This window comes from Python bivittatus, unplaced genomic scaffold (assembly GCF_059951505.1).
Source record: "Python bivittatus isolate LINGU-HERP-01145 unplaced genomic scaffold, Pbiv_v1 ctg000700_np1212, whole genome shotgun sequence".
NCBI classification, from domain to species: domain Eukaryota; kingdom Metazoa; phylum Chordata; class Lepidosauria; order Squamata; family Pythonidae; genus Python; species Python bivittatus.
Window position 1 is genome coordinate 15,312,443 of NW_028277098.1, and position 19,108 is coordinate 15,331,550.

General features: G+C 37.1%; 1 protein-coding gene across 1 annotated transcript in view; it reads right to left on the reverse strand.

Annotated features, from left to right (window-relative positions):
• The window catches only part of LOC103055801 (complement factor H-like), a 41,192-nt gene that overhangs the window by 20,012 nt on the left and 2,072 nt on the right, over nt 1-19,108 (reverse strand). Inside the window, exons 3-6 of the mRNA XM_088154387.1 lie at nt 18,058-18,246; nt 17,507-17,689; nt 15,914-16,126; nt 1,695-1,874 (exon numbers count right to left, since the gene is read on the reverse strand). Of these exons, the coding sequence (XP_088010513.1) occupies nt 1,695-1,874; nt 15,914-16,126; nt 17,507-17,689; nt 18,058-18,246 (765 nt within the window). The remainder of the gene's footprint in view (nt 1-1,694; nt 1,875-15,913; nt 16,127-17,506; nt 17,690-18,057; nt 18,247-19,108) is intronic.

Consider the following 19,108-nt stretch of genomic DNA (forward strand, 5'->3'; position numbering starts at 1 on the left):
AAGTGGTTTGTCTACAAAAAGACAAAACTTCTGTGAAAAAAATTAACACCAGGCAAACTTCCGAGAATTTTTTTTTTTAAATGATGGAGAATTTTGAACTTACTGAAATATGGAGACATGGAAATTCTAGAGAATATAATACATTTTTCTGAAAAAAACATAGTTCTTTTTCAAGAATAGATATGTTATTGATTTCAAAGAAGCTATCTACATATACTAATAAAGGAGAGATAGTAGCAAAAACCTTCTCAGATCATAATCCAGTGATTATGTCATGCAAGAAAAAAAACATATTGATGGAGATTAAATGAAACTATATTACAGAAAGAATCAATACTTGAGGACTGTAAGAAAGAATTGAAGGAATTTTTTTCAAAATCAATCTGAATAAAGATATAGAAATAAGAATAGTCTGGGATGCAAGTAGGGCATTTATGGGAGGTCAATTTATATTATAGAACTCCAAATTGAAAAAAAAACAAAGATATGAAAAAATGCAAATGATTTTAGCAGAGATACAGACCAAGGAAGATGAATAAAAACATTCATCAGGAAGAAAAGGCATTTTACTGTACAACAAATCACGCTTTTACAAATTCAACTTTCTATGCTGATGGTTAAGGAAATGGAAATAAAAATGAATTTTGCTAAACAAAAGAATGTTGAGTCACCAAATAAACCAGGGAAATGGTTGGTATATAAGTTGAGGGGAAAAAGGAGAAAAATGATATTAAAACTGCAAAAAATGGAATGCCATGGTAACAGATCATGTAACAATGCAAATAATTTTTCAAAAATGTTACACAAAATTATATAAAAGTGAACAGATCTCAAAGGAGAAGGTGGATGAATTCTTAAAGAAATCTAAGCTTCCAAAAATAACAGAGAAACAAAAGATGATGAACAAGGAGACTTTTTATAATCTCTGGTGGACTTGTAAAAAAGCTAAAACATTTTGGAATCATATACATACTGTATCTTAGTTTAGAAGATTTTAAAGATTAATATACACTCGAAACCAGAGATTTTTCTTTTGGGTTTGATGGACAAACAGCTGGAAAAAAACCATGGAACTTTGTTTTATGTATGATAACAGCAGCAAGGCTTTTATATGCACAAGGGTGGAAGAATGGATGGTGAAGTTGATGAAATTGGCTGGAATAGCAAAGCTGGCAGCTTTGATTAGAGAAAAGACATCAAGTAATTTTAATTCTAATTGCAAAAATTTTTTGGACTTTTTATGTGAAACAGAAAAGAATGAAATTATGTTGTTTGTATGTGATGTTTAGAAACAATATTAGAAACAAGACTGTAGAAAAAATGAAGGTTATGTCGTAAACTTATTGTATATGCCTCTTCATTTGACAAGCAGCTATGTTGAAACAAATTTCTTGCATGCTTACCACATATCTAGAAAAAATCTTTTCAAGGAGAACGTGTGGAAATGCAGTGATACAATCTTGCCTATTCACCTTTGAAACACCACCTCCTCCTATCATGTCTGCCCAGTATCCTGTCACAACTAAGTAGGCACTTTAGATACAGTATGTGCAAATTCTACTAAAATGTCCTGGGTGAGATACGTCCCTTAGGCAGAACATTGGAAACTCATGTAAAACAATGTTAAAAAATAAATTTGTGCAGCAAAGATCAGCCCTTCTGTAATCATATTAACGCATGTCAGTTCTGCTTACCGACACATTTTGGTGAAGGTGACCATCCATTCCTTGTGCATTCAACCACCTTTTCTGCATTATGTGGTTCAAAATCATATCCAGGGTCACAGTGTATTCGAATTAGATCCCCATCTTGATATATAGCTCTTTGAGGTCGGAAAGAACCATTGGATATTCTTGGAGGGTTGCATGTAATTTCTAGAGAAAATAAATCATATATTTCATATTTTAAAAAAGCTTGTGCTCATATCAGATTATCAATATTGCTTCCTATTAGCACAGAAAACAATACCACTATTACTTTTAAAATATATATAGCCTGTGAGATCATTTTATAAAGCAGGAATGTCTACTAATGGGTCCTCACTAATTTAAAGCTGGCAGTTGACATTTACAATAAAAGATACTGTGAAATTAGCCATCTTAATTAAAAGTACTTTTAGTACACTTGCCTTTATTTGGAAGATTGCAAATAAATTCAGCAACTTGTTCTAATTATTCTTCCCCTGCAACTTGGTTTTGAATTGAAATGTAAAGATCCCGCACAATAACCCCATACTTGGTATAAGGTCCTGCTGAATTCAAGGGGATTTTATTCTAACAGAAGTGCACAGCAGGGGTAGAGAACGACATCTCTTCCAGATGCCAAATCTAGCCCCACATGCTCCAGTGGGCCAGATGATACCAAGGGGTGGGAGGTAACGTGGGGAAATCCTGATCCCAGACAGAGTAGATTATCCATCATCCATCATCCATTTCTCCTTGTAGATGAATACTACATTACCTCCCTCTTCCCTTAGAATATCTACCATGTGCTTCTTCTGAGGGGAATAGACCCATCAAAAACACAATGATTGAAGCCACTCTGTACCTGTCCTGACTGGGACAGCTTCTAGGAACTATGGGATGCATCACCACATAAAACCCACACAAATGATTTAGTTAGAAATGAGCTTTGTCTTCCCAACTGGAGAAAGTGCAGAGATCTCCTAGAATAATTGGTCAGTTCTGCCATCAGGCAAAGTGTATTGGGTGCCCATGGCAATGAGAAGGTGATAGTAGGTTAGAGTAGGCTCATGGACCAAAGGTTCCTCATTCCGAGTGTATCAGGTTGAGTTGGTATGCTGAAGCCCTGTAGGGTGGCTTTTTCCAAAAACAGAGCCAATATCCATGAAACTTTGTTGATCATACTAGTTTATTAGCAATGAGATATTCCAGTAACAGAGCACTTTACCCAGCTTTATCCTCTTTTGGAAGACAGTCTTAGGAGGCTTGATTTGGATTGGTTTTCAAATATGCCAGTACAGTATGAGAAGAACCATACCCTAAAATCTGACAGCCTCAAATTTCCAAAATCCAGAGAAAGTGATACAGAATCTGAAAAGGTTCTTCCAGGGCTCAAACAGATCTCTTCTCTGTATATTTGCCTTTCATTCATGCTTAGTCCAAATTATAGTCTATAGTCATTTCTAACAAAATAACTCTTACATGATAGACTCTTAGACCACCCTGGGCAGGTGGGGCAGAAGTCTCTTTCCCTTGTGCAGAAGGAAATGTTCATAAAGAATTCTTATTAGAAGAACTAAACTTATAGCTGCTGGGAGATGTCATTTCCACACCGTTTATTTACATGTTGAGGTTTTTTTTTTTTAAGATAACTTTAAAAAAGAAATATTTCAATGGTATAACAGGTAGTCATCGCTTACTGACCATTCATTCAGTGACCATTCTATGTTACGAGGGCACTGAAAAAGGAAATTTATGACCAGTCCTTGAGGTTGCAGCTATCGCAGCATCCTGCAGTAATGTGATCATCATATGCAACTTTCACAGCAAGCTTCGAACAAGCAAAATCAATGGGGAAGCCAGCAGGAAATCACAAGTTACGGTCACGTGACATTGTGCTTAATGACCGTAGTCAGAACTGCCATCATAAATCAGCACAGTCACATGACATTTCACTTTCCAACTGCGTGCTTAGCGATGGAGTTGCCAGTCCCAGTTGCAGTTGGTAGATGAGGACTACCTGTACAGAGCAAAAGTCTGCATCAATTTTAGGTAGCTGTGATAGATAGCATGAGCGGGGAAGATTCTGGAATGGAGCTTCAAGGTTGTCAGAAGGGGGGAGAGACATTCCAGGACAAGCACCTCTTCAGCCTGCAACAAGACTGTGGGAAAATGAAGAGGATGGGGCTGGCTCCTCCCTAGCGCCTCACGGAGTGTATTCTCTAGTAGCTGTAGGTAAGTTTAGTCTGGCGAGATTCCGTCTAATAGGTAAAGTCAGTAAAGGAACTGTACTGCACTGGACGGCCTCATTGTGGTTCTTGGGCTAAACCTGACAGTAGCATTGTTCAAGTAAGGTATAGTAACCACTTAGATATTATCATTTCTAGTTCCTTAGTTAAGTGAAGCAAAGTCTCTCAAATTTGATATGAATTCACTAAGCTGATGGAAGTGTTTAATCATCTCATCAAATTATAATCTCATCAAATAATGCAATATTGGATGAGGAATTTGGAATTATACATCTGTGATACCCTTGAAGTATCTGCCATTACAAATTGCCAGAAAGCCACACATTTTTAGAGAAAAATAAAAAATGGAATGCATTCACCCTTTTACCAAATAACTGTTCCTTTAATGAATGCAGCAGAAACCACTTCCCTCAGTAACCCCTTGATTTCCCTTCTGCTTAACTTACCATTTGGAGAAGAGCAACTTGGGCAGAGAAGAAAAGCAGCAACCAGGAGCAGCCAGCCCTTCATAGCTCTTCGGGCGATGTCCGAAGCAGAAAACCTCCGTTCAGCAGCTTTGCTATCTGAGCTGATTTCTCCCAGCAATGATCCCGTCCTCCCTTTCTGTTTGTTTGGGGTTTTTTTGTTTTGTTTTGTTTGAGGATGAAGTATTACTGGAATAAGGATATGGCCTTGATAGCCAAGTGAAGTCTCCACAGTAGCTTTGTGAGCTCTGTGTTGCAATGGTAACAGCAAACAAATAAAGCAACAGTTCAGCCTTTCAGCTAATGCTTCCAACTCTTCAGAAGGAAAAATGACCACCTTCATTCCAAGACTGATAAATGTTTAACCATCCCAAGGTCTTCAGTACCAGAGCTAACAGCAAAATTATTTGTAGTCAATAAATCCTGTCTATGGCTTTGAAAATGTTAGCTGCAGACTCTCCCTGTATTCCACCCACTCTGCTTTTGAGTCCCTTTTCTGCTGTAGGTGCTACTGAGGGACAAGCACTAGACCAAAGAAAAATTCGTCTTCACTAAGAAGTTGCCTTTCATTAATGGTAAGAGTTCTGAACTTTTTTGTTTGGCACTTTGCTAAGATCAAATTAGGGAGCGTAACTGTTGTGGTGGTTATCATCGTTGTTGTAATTGGTGCTGTTGTTACCATCATCATCACCACCATCACAATATAAACTCTGAAACAAAGATGCTCTTCAAGCAAGTAACCTGCAATTGTTTCAATCTAAAAGTCAAATTCCAAGTTCAAACATTCTGAAAAGATTAAATCACAAAGTGACTAAAACTTCAACGGGGGAATCATCCCTTAACAGAGAAAACAAATCCTGTCATAAGACATGATGTTAGTGAAAAATTCCTCGCAATCCAAACAGTCTTCTCATTCTTCCAAGTCTTAACACTGTATTACATTTGATATCTGACATACCTATTTTGCAGGTATTATGTCAATAGTTATAGGAACCACACACTTCCAGATATCTGATACGTTCCTTAAATTACTCTGGATTTTTACGATCTTCAGTCAAATGTAGTTAACCATTAGCCAATCATATGAGGGAGACTGTACACTTTGGCAGGTGTGTCTTTGTGTGTGTTTTCAGATTCTGCAAATGTTGAACTGGGTTGCACTTCTGCAGTTATCCAAAAGGTCAAAATACTGTCAACCCCCAGGGGCTAGAAGAACAGAAAAATTGCCTATCAAAAGGATACAGAATCTACCCTTCTCCCCTTCTTCACCAGGAAAATTCCCTTTTGCAATTGCTTCTAGAGGCAATATTGTGTCACAATTTTATCAGTTTGAAAAAAATGTCTCTGAATTTTTTTGTGTAGCCCTGTATAAGAAGACTTCCTTGCTGCCAACTCCATCTAACATTTCTGAAGAAAACAGTATGTTTATTGTCTATCAAACATCAAACAGTATGTATATTATCTATAGAATTTGAATTGAGTCAAAAGCATCCCCTCATCTTTTTTTTAGTGTAAATAGTGTTTGCTCCCCCAACACCTATAGAGAGCTGAGGGAATGGCCTTGAGGGACAGGAAGAAGAGACGCTACCAAGGCAGCAGTCAGATAAGAGGAACCTGAGGGGAGGCCAAGAAAGTGACTTGAGAAAATGTCCTAGACAAGCCCCTCCACAGTTGACATAAAGATAAAGGAGGGAGAGGGAAGCACATGCAGACTTGTACAATAAATGTAGTACTGACCTATGTGGCATTGGTTTCTTAGTCTGATGTGCTGCTCCTTTAAAAGCCTATAAAAATAGCTACTGACAATATGATACCGAAACAGCAGCTGTGCCATCATAACATTTGGCATTGATAAGTCACACTTTCACCTGAGAAATATTGTACCTTGGCCATTTCTAAGATGTCTCCATTGTCCACTGGAGGTGGGCGTCCACACGTTTCCCCAAGATCTACATGAGATAGAGAATCTATTGAGAAATACCTATCATGATTAGTGATATTATAGTGTATCCATGCAAATATACAAATAAACACATACTGACATACAAAAATGTTTATAAGCTTATTTTGTTCAGCCGAATAATAAGGAATTACATCACAAAAAATATTAGCTTTTTTTTATAAAATGGTACTCCTTGTTTAAGTGATGGACAGAGAATGATCAATCCATTGTCGTTTGTGTACTATAAAACGTACACCTTTGTCACTTTCTTAGTACTTCGATCAGACCTGTGGAAAAAAATGAATGGCAATTGCTTTGGCATTAATGAGATCTCATTGCAGGGGTTTCTAAATTTTACCACCCATCTTCTGTTCATCATGGTTCAAATCCTGTCACGTTTTGAAGAATCCTGTACTGATAGGATTTAAGTTGTTAACAATGGATTTAAGAGAAGCTTAGGTTGTTGTATGATGTTAATATACAGTTAATTCCAAGAAACATGTTGGGCAAATAAGCCCGTCAGCAGTAATGTGCAGTTTCAGAGAGCTCTGGAGGAAACAGCTAATCCGGTCATAAGGCAGTCTGGCTTCAGACCTGAGGTATGAGATGGAAACGGAACTGGTTATTCTCATGGGAGACTTGTGGAGGGACTTGGGTGGAGCCTAGCTGTCTTTGCCCTCCTAGATCTCTCAGCAACTTTTGATACTGTCAATCACAGTATCATTTTGAACCACCTGCAAGGGTTGGGAATTGGGGGATCATGTTTCAGCGGTTCCACTCCTACTTGAGGTTACACACCCAGTTCCTAGTGGTGGAAGAGAAGTCAGACCCTCAGATGCTTTGTCATGGAGTGCCCCAGGACTCGGTTGTTTCCCCTATGCCATTTAACTTCCACTTGAAACGTCTGGGACGGGTCATCCATCAATATGCTGATCACATCTCAGTTGTACTTCTCCATGCTAGGTCCAGTGGGAGATGCAGCAGAAGGCCTGCTCCGGTGCCTGAACATAGTCAGAGCCTGGATGAAGAAAAACAGGCTGAGACTCAACCCAGACAAGATGGAATGGCTGTCAATTCAGAAGTATATCCTTCTTATTCCAGGATTGTATCACATTTGACTGATGATGTGTTCTGCTTTCCCAAAGAGAGCAGTTTCATAACTTGGGGGTTCTTCTGGTTTCACAGCTCCTGCACAAAGAGTAGGTGGAAGCTGTGGCCAAGGAAGCATTTGCCAGTGTCGGCTGACATGTCAGTTGTGGTTTTACCTGGAACAGGATGTCCTGAGGACAGTCCCTCATGCCCTTTTCATCTCCCAATTAGATTACTATAATTCGCTTTTCACATTATGCAAAGACCTGACTCTCCTGAGAAATCGACAATGCTGGGAAAGGTGGAAGGAAAAGAAAGAGGATGGTCAGAAGCAAGATTGACTGGCTCAGTTAGAGTGGTAATGAGTGCCTGTTTGGAAGATCTGAAGAACCAGACTGAGGACAGATTTTCCTGGAGAAAATCTGTCTTTCTGGTTGCTAAGGGTCAACACTGACTTGACAGCACATAATCTATCAATCGATTTGCCTCTGTGGGATGACCATGATCACTTGGTAATTCATTAACATTTACAGAAATACGCTCTTTAGAAAAAAGTCATTCCTCTATCTTTAGTTGTTTAAAAACTTTCCATGGTCTCTATCAACCGAGGCCACTTCTTGCTCTCTTCTTTTTTCCCATGAATGACTTATCCTGACCCATTTGTGTTATGGAGATTTGTATTCCTATATCTTTTCCCAGCTAATGTTATTACTTTTATGCTACTGTAGCCTTAAAAGAAAAGCCCCTTCTCATTCCCTTGTTTTACATGTGGCCATTTTGGGTTTTAGAAAAGAACAAGACTACCTCTATATTTTCTTCCTTTTTATTCTTCTACTTTTGAATTTCCTCCTTGGTTTTCCATTATTTTTCCTATGCATCCTCCACATTACCGGATCTTTCCTCACCATTGAAGAGATTAAGTCACTCAGTTGGAGCTCGACTTATAGTGACCTTTACATGACCACAAGCATGCATTGTCTCAAGTTCTTCTTGTCTACAGTCGTCAAGACTTTAAGTGCCTAGATCTCAATAAGTCCTGAATCACTGCATCTAGTACTCTTTCTTAATCACTGTTAATAGCTCAAACTCTTGGCTGCTATATCTGATCAGATGTTCCCTCTGTCATGTTTCTATGATTTCCTCCCCTTTGTTTGTACTGGCCTCTTGATTTAAAGTTCATCTATGTATAAAAATGTATAAAAACCCGGTATCAGTATGCTGTTGGAAGGGACACAGTACAGTGATGGGAGACATGCTTCTCCTAATTCTGGAATTTAAAGTATTGTTGCCTCTTGCTCTGCCTGCAAATGTCATATAAATTTTTTGATTAAAAAGGGGAAAACAAGAAAACACAGCAACAGTAACTCTCAGAAAGCCAGAAAAAACAGTGATAAATAAATGCTTGGGTCAGTGTTTCAATTATCAGTTAAACTGTTAAATAGTTATACTTACTCTATACTTATACATGTAAGCAAAATAATTTTAGTCTCGGTGTCTTTTGAAGTATAGGTTTTTCTTGTTCTCTCTTTGTGAAGCATAGTATCAGAGTGAATTTGGGCATCTACTAATGGTTTTTGTGCTTATCTTGACATAATCTCAACTGTGACAATATCTAAAATTTCAAACTGTGGGTATAAAATGGCTGTGCATAGAAGGCTACAGAACCATAGGTGTGATCCCTATATGACTAAAGTTCTTATGCAGATGTTACGTGCTATAATGGCAGGCCAGGACATATCAAAGAGTTCCATAAAATCAATTCTTCTAGAGTGAAGACTAGAACAAAATAATCTATACTGACAGCATAGTCCGCTACCTATAAACTAAAAAAATGAGTGTGAAAGCATAGTATCAGAGTGAATTTGATACAGTGAAAGGTTCAGTGGGACTTGTTCGATGATTTGCGGGGGGCAGGGGCTGATATATAGTTTTAGAACATTACCATCTCAATGAATAGTTCAAATGATAAAATAAATATTTAACTTTTACAACTGTAGGATTTTTTTTTAAGTTAAGTGAAGCAAAGTCACACAGGTTTGGTATGAATGTACAATGCTAATGTAAAGTATTTTGCCATTCACAAATCGGTTGGTGAATAATCTTATATTTGATGAGGAATTTGGAATTGTACATCTATGATACTGTTGAAGAATCTGCCATTACAAATTGCCAGAAAGCCACACATTTACAGAGAAAATTTTTTTTTAAATGGAATGCATTAATCCTGATACAATATAACTGTTCCTTTAATGAATGCAGCAGAAACCATTTCCCTTAGTAACCCCTTGAGAAGAGAAACTTGGCCAAAGGAAAAAAGCAGCAACTGGGAGCAACCAGCTCTCCATAGCTCTTCAGCAATGTACTGCTCCTCCAAACCACAAAACCTCCAAGCGATTTTTCCCAGCAATGATCCCTTCCTTCTTTTTTCTTTGAGAAACTGAGAGGAGGAAGCAGTACTGGAATGAAGATATGAACTTGACAACTAATTGAGTTCGCAATAGGTTGATCTGACCTTTAAAGTAATCATCCAGCTTTTCAGAAGGAACTCTCCAGAAGAAGAAATAACCACTTGCTTTCCAAGACTGATAAATATTTGAACCATCCCAAGGTCTTCAGTAGCAATAGCTAAGAGCAGAGCTTTTAAAAGGCAATAAATCCTGTTTCTGTGGCTTAGAAAATGTGAGCTAAGACTTTCTCTGAATTCCACCTAATCTGCTTCTGAGGTCCTCCTCTGCTCCCCATACTGTTAAATGACAACCACGGGACAGAAGAAAAATTAAATTTGGCTAAGAAGTTGCCTTTCATTAATTGTAAGAGTCCTGGTCTCATCTGACACTTTGCAAAGATCAAATTAGGAAGTCTGACTGTTGTTGTTGCTGCTGCTGTTGTTGCTATCATCAGCAGTACTACCAGAACATAAACTCTGAAAGCAAGATTCTATTCAAGCAAGTAACCTTCAATTGTTTCAATCTACAAGCCAAATTCAAGATTCTGAAAAGATTCAATCATAACTAAAACAGCAACAGGGGGAATCATCCCTCAACAGAGAAAATGCCATGACACATGAGATTAGTGAAAAATTCCTGGTAATTTAAACAGACTTCTCTGTCCTCCAGGTCTTAACAACCTATTAGTTTTCATATCTAACATGCCTATTCCACATTTTTGCAAACAGCTACCATTCATTTATTGATTGACATTTATTAATGTCAATAGTTAAATGCCCACAAACTTGCAGATACTTATACATTCATTACATTATACTGAACTTATACAATCTTTAAAGAAGTACAGTTAACCATTAGTGGCAGAGGAAAACAGTTTGATTTCATAATACTGAAATGTAAGCATTGATCTTGGTGAAAAATGGCTGCTGGGTTCATTTTTCCATTCTTCTTACTCTGCCTAAGGAATAAAAAGAAAAAAAAAGTAAGGTTCTGAGCTTAGATTTTGTGTGACTGCTATATACACATTTCCTTGGAATTGAAATTGAAAATAGCTATTATACATCTGTGATATTAAAAGGTAGCTGTTTGATTTGCCTTTTGGACATTTCATTCATGTGTGCATGTTCAGAATGGCAACTCAGGACCAGAGTTGCACAAACATTTCCAGTTTAGATCAACTCCATCGCCTGCAAATGACAATCGCATACCAAATTGCAGTAATCCTGCTCAGAGTTCATTATTTATCTGGATGAAACTGTGACCCAGTAATTTTTGTATGTTTTGACCATATAAAAAAGAAACCCAGTGGTATTTGTTTTATGCATCCAAATGCTGTTTGTATTCTCATTGTGTTCATATGCTGCTATTAAATAACAATATAAACATTTATATGTTTATCAAATGAAGAACTGTCTTTGGGGCTGAAAAGCATAGTCTTTGTTACAATTGAATCTCATTCCTAACTTTTTCACACACATCTCTCTCAGTGTCCTATCTCAAATTTAGTGACTTTATTTATTTATAACATTTATATAGCCACCCATCTTGTACCAAACTCCGAGCAGCTCATGACCCAAAAAATAAAATAGCATCTATTTACAATAAAAATGTAAAATTCAAACATATTTAAAATTAAAATGAAAAGACCTGGCATCATAGCTGAACTTTCCCATGCAGCCCACAGGTTCCTCTCACCAATCTCATCCTATCCCAGCACTTGGGGGAAAAGCAGGTCTTAAGTGCTTTTTGGAAAGCTAGGTGGGCAGAGGCCTGCCAAACTTCACGGGGAAGGGTATTCTATAGGGGAGGGGCTGACACAGACAAGGCACATTCCTAGGCCCCATCAGATGGCAACATTTAAGGGAGGAGGTTAGAATTATGCCCACCCTATCCGATCTGGTAGGAGGGGCAAACGTCCTTAGGGAGAGGCGGTCATGCAAATATAAATTAAATATATAATTTACTATATAAATTGTATTGTTATATTAAGATAAAACAAGACTTTATACTCTTTATTAACTATTAATTCCATCTCTCAGTGGTATCTGCCCCCCAAGAGATAATCCATAAGGGAATACAGGCCCCTATAGATAAATATTGGCCTACCCTTGACAAAAATGAACCTTCTAAAGGTATTAATCTAGTTCATCCAGCCATAACTATGTCATCAACCTGTGACATAAAGCCAGTAATTAATAACACCTGATTCTTACTAAAATAATGGGCAAGACCCACTTATGTTTTGGGGGAAGTAAATGCTGTTCATTGTTATAAACTTACCGAAGTTAATATAAGGAAGAATGGAAATCTTAAGAAAGGGCTAAGAGATTTGGTAGAATCAAATATTTTGTCCCAATATTTTAGAATGGGCTCCACAAGTAATATTGGCAATGACAGATGCCAAGAAACCCTAGTTTTTTGTTAATTTGAATGAATGTTTTCTAAAGGCAGCGTAAAGAAGTACAGTTTCTTTCCAAGGACCACGTTGTAATCAGAACCAAAAATAGGTGAGGAAGACTTGAAAATGGATCAAGATATGATATTATAACTATTGTTTTTTTTTCCTTTTCCTTCTCCCATTCTGCTTATGTGTTTTAAGAAAATGGGAAAATAGCAATAATAATAATAATAATAATAATAATAATAATAATAATAATTTAAAAAAAAACTTGCATGCTGCCCGGCTCACAACAAAGAAATTACAATAAAATCAATAAAACATTAAAAATAAAGAGAAAACAAGAGAAATACATACTGACCGGAACTAGAATAATTTGAAGTTCAGAATAAAATGAAATGGTTGTACATTGGAAGTGAATCTCAGATTACAGGTTGGGATTCAAGCTAATTGCCAGGTATGAAAACAGTCATGATTTGGACACAGTCCAAAGTAATTATAAAGCCAGGCATTTTTGTATGCATAAGACTTTCTCTATATTTGTGTGCTGTTCTTTTTACATTATACTTACAACTATACATTTTGGATATTTAAGTTTTCCATTTTTACACGATACTCTAAATGGAGGGGAGACTGGATCTGGTTCAAAGCCTGTTCTGCAAGAAAATTCTATTTCATCTCCAGACATTGAAAACAAATTTTCTGCATGATATTTCTTCCATCGTAGCTGTATATGGTTATACTTCATATCTGCTTTAGTTATTGTACAAGGATCTGCAGAAGACACAAATCATTTAACTTTTTAGATATGAAGTGGACAAATAAAGAGTTCAACAAACATGCTGTAGGTATAGAGGATAGAAGGCATCTCTGTTACAGTCTTCAGTGACTGAGGACCATGGGCATTCAGGGTTCCTGACCATTCAAAGCAGTGTAACCAAGCAGTTATTACAGTAAGATTGCTATTGTGTCATTTTAGGCGTCCTTATCTGGATGGACGGGTCAACGTGGAAGTTGTGAAAAAGTTTTCTAATGCTTGAAAAGACATACAGTTTACTCAAATCCTGTGCGTTTTTTAGATTATTCTTCTCTATATGTAGGTTCAACTAACCTCAGCATTTACTTAACCTGAACATTGAAAAAAACGTGTTGATATATATATTACATATAATGCTGCACATTTATAGAGTCTTGCAAGCATAACCACTTCCTTGCTTCTAGATGGGCATGCTCATCTTCACAGCTAGAAGGTAGTCAGTTGCACAAGTTTACTCTTAGAAGGACCAATGCTGATGTTGATAGTATTTTTGTCTTTGGGGCTGTGAGACATTATGAAGGCGAAAATATGGGGTCCAGAAGAATAAACATCTCTGCATAGTAAGAAGTCCTCTGATATATTTGTGCTTAATTTAAATATCTGTTTTTAATACACCCAGGGCTTCTATGTAAGACTGTTTCCCCAGCTTTACTTCCTAGTATTGAAGATACCTTTATGCAGCTGAAAAAATAACTTCTGACAATGTGACAATCTCAGTGATCACAGCTGCTCCAGAGATAAACCATTCATACATTTCTTGATGCACTTTATTTTTCAAGGAAGGGAGGGAGGGAGGGAGGGAGGATTAGAAGGTATTTTATACCTAGACATGTTGGTACTTTACTCCAATGACCGTTGTTACAGTGAACTACTGGAGAGCCTTCCATCTTATAATGAAGTTGACATTTATATGTCACTACTTCTCCTGGGTTATATTTAACCTGCAGAATTTCCAGGATGTCTCCATTGTCCAAAGGAGGTGGAGGACCACATTTCCCCCCAGCCTCTACAGTTAAACGAGACAGAGAACATTATTAGATGGTATCTATTAGAATTCCAAACCTGGTGAATGCATTCATTTATTTATCCTTATCCCTGGAACCTTCTGCCTTGAAGCTTAAATCTTGCTTCCTCTATTATCACATTACCATAAAACCTGGGATGGACGGTTTGATGGTTTTTAGCAAACGAATTATGAGCATATTTGTAGTGGTGTGAAAAAATTGGAAAGGAACATCTCTGTTTTCAAACTTTTTCATACTCATGCAAGCTGTGAAGCCATCTTGCTCCTGGTGCACCAAAGAAAGGAAGCTATAACTGAATACAACAAAGCATGATATGGCAAAGATGGGCAAGTAAACCAATATGGTTACCTATAACCTCTTTTTATGGCTAATTACCAGATCTGGGTGACCAGTCTTTTGGTAATTTCTATACACTACTTCTTGCAATTCCAGAAAAGCTCTGAACGGGTTGCAATATATGTCAAATCCGTTGCATTTGGATCGGTGAATCAGAAATTGCACAGGCATACTTTCACTACTACTAAAAGTCTTAAATAGGACAATCACCACCACCATCTCGACTTCTTTGACACCTCCCCCCACCCCCATTCAGACTGTCAGGCAACTAACCTTAATTTTAGAATCATGAAGATATAAATCTTAAGTACCTGTGCATTGTGGTTCTTTTGTCCATTGTTCCTTCAGGCATGTTACTGTAGGAGATCCAAAAAGGCTATATCCTTCATCACAATAGTAGCTCACCTTCTCTTGAGGCAAATACCTTTCCGTCTTGTTATCCTTAATCCGGCCATTAGGAACTTGAGGTGGAGGAGGACATGTTACATCTAAAATGGCAAGCAAAGCTTTTTCAGTCCTGGAAATATACTTTTAAAATGCACTTGATCACACAGCAATCTGTTAAGGCTATATTCAGAAAAATATAAATATATATATTTTAATATTATAAAATATAAATATATTTTAGCTTCTACCTGCTCGGCTTGGATGGTCAGTTGCCTTAACTGAAATTTAGACGATCACCCTGATTCATCTTGAAACCCAAGGCTATACTTTAAATGCCTTTCCCATTAATTTTAGCAGAGAAAATCAACTGATATGGTAAGGAGTTGTTTGGGTGTTGTTTTTTTCCCAGACATTTTAGGCATAAAACGTCCTTCTGACAGGATCAATTTTGCCAGATTTCCGGGAAATAATTTCAGGAGTTAAGAGAATTATGAACCAAAATTATCTGAGCTTTTCTGACATAATCCTCACCCCACCCCCCATCCCCAAAAAAGGAACAACATACTGAAATGCTTTTGCTAGGCAAAATTTCTCAATCAGGTTGTTCTTGATTATCTGGTTTGACACTGGAAGCTTTCATTCTGATCTGGTCCCACCATCAAGTCCTCCAAAGCAGTCTGCCTTAATTGTTGCTATCTCTTGCAACCAAAGTTTGAGATCAACACAGAGTCCTCATTCTCTCCTTGCTCTGGTGCCTTAGCAGTAGCAATATTTCTTCCCAAAATATTGTGATTGAAGAAATCTCATATTTATCTGAATGCTGCAGCTTGCAGTCAGACTACTACATTCCTCTTTCTCTGTTTCTTCCCGAACTGCATTTTTTTAATGGAATGGTTTTTTAATGGTTTTCCATAACTAATTAAATCAGTCACTGCAGTTACATTAGAGTAGTTAACTATCAACAAAAATAATTTCATTAACTGCTTTTCACAAAGTAGTGATCATTACCTTTCAACGATGTGATATTAACCCTGGAGGGCAACTTTTAAAATTTCACTTCACAAGATCTTGACTTACCTTTACATTCAGGCAATATGACTGGTTTTCCATCACACTGGATTTCAAAGGAAGATTGGGAAGGATTTGTTGCAAGGACAAAACCTGGCTTGCAGATAAATTCCATAGAATGACCATGTTGGATGAATAAATTCTGAGATCCAGTCTCACTGGACCTCCATTTCACCTCTATGTTGTGCTTCTTCATTTCATCTACTGAGATTGTACAAGGATCTATAATGGGAAAGTAAATAATTAAATTAAGCAAAACAACCAATAACAAAGACTTTAATAATGAAGTCATTGTTTCTGAGAACCTAAAATATGTATTGCTAATTGCTGAACAGAGATTCCCAAGACTGTGATACGCATTCATGATTGGTCAAATTCTTACCAATTTTACTTTCCAAATAGTTCAGGGGAAAAAAAACCCATATCTGAAAAATTTACCATTTCCAGGTCTCTCTGGAGGAAATCAGAGTCATAATGGTATCAGGTTCAGTAACGTATTTATGAGAATGTTCTGAAGGATGCAAAATGGTAGCTCAGAGCCTACATGTGGCCTGTAAATATTGGGTGGTTAATACAAGCTGTCTTTCAGAAGAAATGCTGGTAATTGGCATTCCTAGTGTTAATAGAAATAATAATATTCTGTCAGACTTCCTATTAAGCTCCAATTAATAGCATTTATTATTAGGAAGGTACAAGTTACAACATAAGAACTCAGCAAGTACTCTGATTTCAAATGCGACATATACAGTACAAGTAGTCCTCAGTTAACAACCATTTGTTTAGTGACCATTCAAAGTTACAACAGTGCTAAAAAAGTGACTTACAACCGGTGCCCAAAGTTACGACCATTCTAGCACCTCTGCGGTCATGTGATCATGATCCGGGCACTTGGCAACCAGCTTGCACTTATGTCAGTTGCAGCATCCCGGGGTCATGTGATTGCCATTTGCAACTTTCCCAGCCAGCTTCTGGCAAGCAAAATTAATAGGGTACCATGTGATTCGTTTAACGACCATGTGATTTGCTTAATGACCACAGTGATTCACTTAACAATCACCAGAAAAAAGGTCAAAAAATTGGGTCCACTTCACTTAACTGCCCTGCTTAACAACCAATTTTCTGGTCCCTATTGTGGTCTTTAAGTGAGGACTACCTGTATAGCAGCAAATCACTTCTCTGTTTTCTTCTACTTTTTCTACCAAAAGGGCTCTACATCCCCTTCTTTTGGGAAGGGGGCAGTTTGCATCCATTCATGGTTTTGATGAGTGATACCACTTTCATCACTATGAGAAGTTACTCTCACAATATTCAAGTTACTTAATATGGATTGCTGAAATATTCTTCACTATTTTTGGTCAGTGGTGTCCGTATTATTGCTCTCTCATTTCAAGAATTGGAAAGAGATGGAGAAAAGGGTGGCTTCTTTAAGTGAATTCATTGCTTGAAGGAAATTATATGCAAAAGAGGGCTGCCATCTACAAGATTAACCCAAATATGTGCTATTGAAATGAGAAGCTACTTTTCAAAGAAAGCAATGCATTAATCCAAATACTTTCCTCAATTGCTCACCGAAATTGTTCAAGCACTACCTTTTATTCTTACCCAGGCAACGAGGCACATTTATCCATTTTCCATCATTACAGAAAGCTCTACTCTCTCCTATCATGGAATAATATTGTTGACATTCAAATTCTACTGAAGAGCCAGGTCTGTACGTCCTCTTCAATAAAGTACTAATATTTCCATTCTCAATTGCAGATGGCTTGCTGCAGTTTTTCCCTTTTTCTAGGGCAAAATAAAGCAATAGAAATTATGGGTTTGGCCACACCGTTAAACATACGATATTATACAATTTTGTAATTATGCTTCAAAATTTATACTTAGGTCAATTGAATTTAACCACTTTGGACTAGACCATAAATAGGTTTAAATGACTGAAACAGATTTTGATTTGACTTTTTAGTAGAATGTATCCTCATGATTTGACTTTTTGATGGAATATAAGCTCAGTGATTACTGTTATCATATGAACCTCATGTGCTACATAAACAGAGTAAAGCTGATATCCTCCCAGAAACCCAAATGTATGATTATTTCAGAGTACTTTATGTCTGAATAATTCTATAGAAATCTATCAGTGTTAATATATTTACCAAGGAAACATGATGGAAGATCTATGTGCCCATCAACACACTTCCTGACCAATGGAGCTGAGTGCACATGTCCTTCCCTGCACTGGAACTGCACTGTGTGGTCATTCTGGAATATCTGAGAATTTCTTCGACCATCAGAAAACATGAGCTTGTTTGCAGAAAGCTGTTGTTTGGTGATAATACAAGGTGCTACCACAAAAATAAAATAAACGTAAGGATGATAATTTTATTATGGAAATGCTTTACTTCAGCACTTCTCCTTTTATCCATTATTACTTTCTAGTTGACTTGTTTCTGCTCAAAATATAAACTCATATTTTTAGATTTTACAAATAAAACTCTATATTAGCTTTTGATCAACAAATGAATCATTTTTAAAAAGTCCAACCCTAATATTATATTACACTTCCTTTGTACATATGCCAAGTCTGACTAGGGCAGGAATAGGTAACCTGGTGACTTCTGGAGGCTTAAAGTTTTACATTTTTAGTAGTCCCAACAGTATGGCCAATGGCAAGTAATCCTGAGATCAGTTATCTAAAACATCTGGACAGGACCAGGTTAGTTTTTCTGATACACACACACACACTCCCATTGAATAAATGATCTACAGATGGGTATTAATAATATATAGATCTTTTCTTCATACATCTATAGCTTGACCAACACAGAGGATAAGCCAAGAAAAAATAAGCAGTCTAAGATCTGTGATTTTAATGAGTGAGTTCACACAGCTGTTCAACACTCTCCCAAAGAAATCAAGAGACATTTACATGTTTTAAAGCAGCTGTTCATTCTATCAAGCCACTTCCCCTTTTTTCAGAGTGCCCAGGTATTACTTTTAAGAAACAGCTTCAAACCCAGCAAACTGAAACTGGAATTAGGAAACATTTGACTTCATCCAGCTGAATTCTGGATGAAGTTTGCCATGCACTGAATAGTTGTAAGTCATGCTTAGTTATTTTTACTTAGTTATTGCTCTCAGTGGCTATTTTCAATGATTCTAGATTTAAATTTCAAGCTCACAATATTCAAATGCAATGCGTCTTAC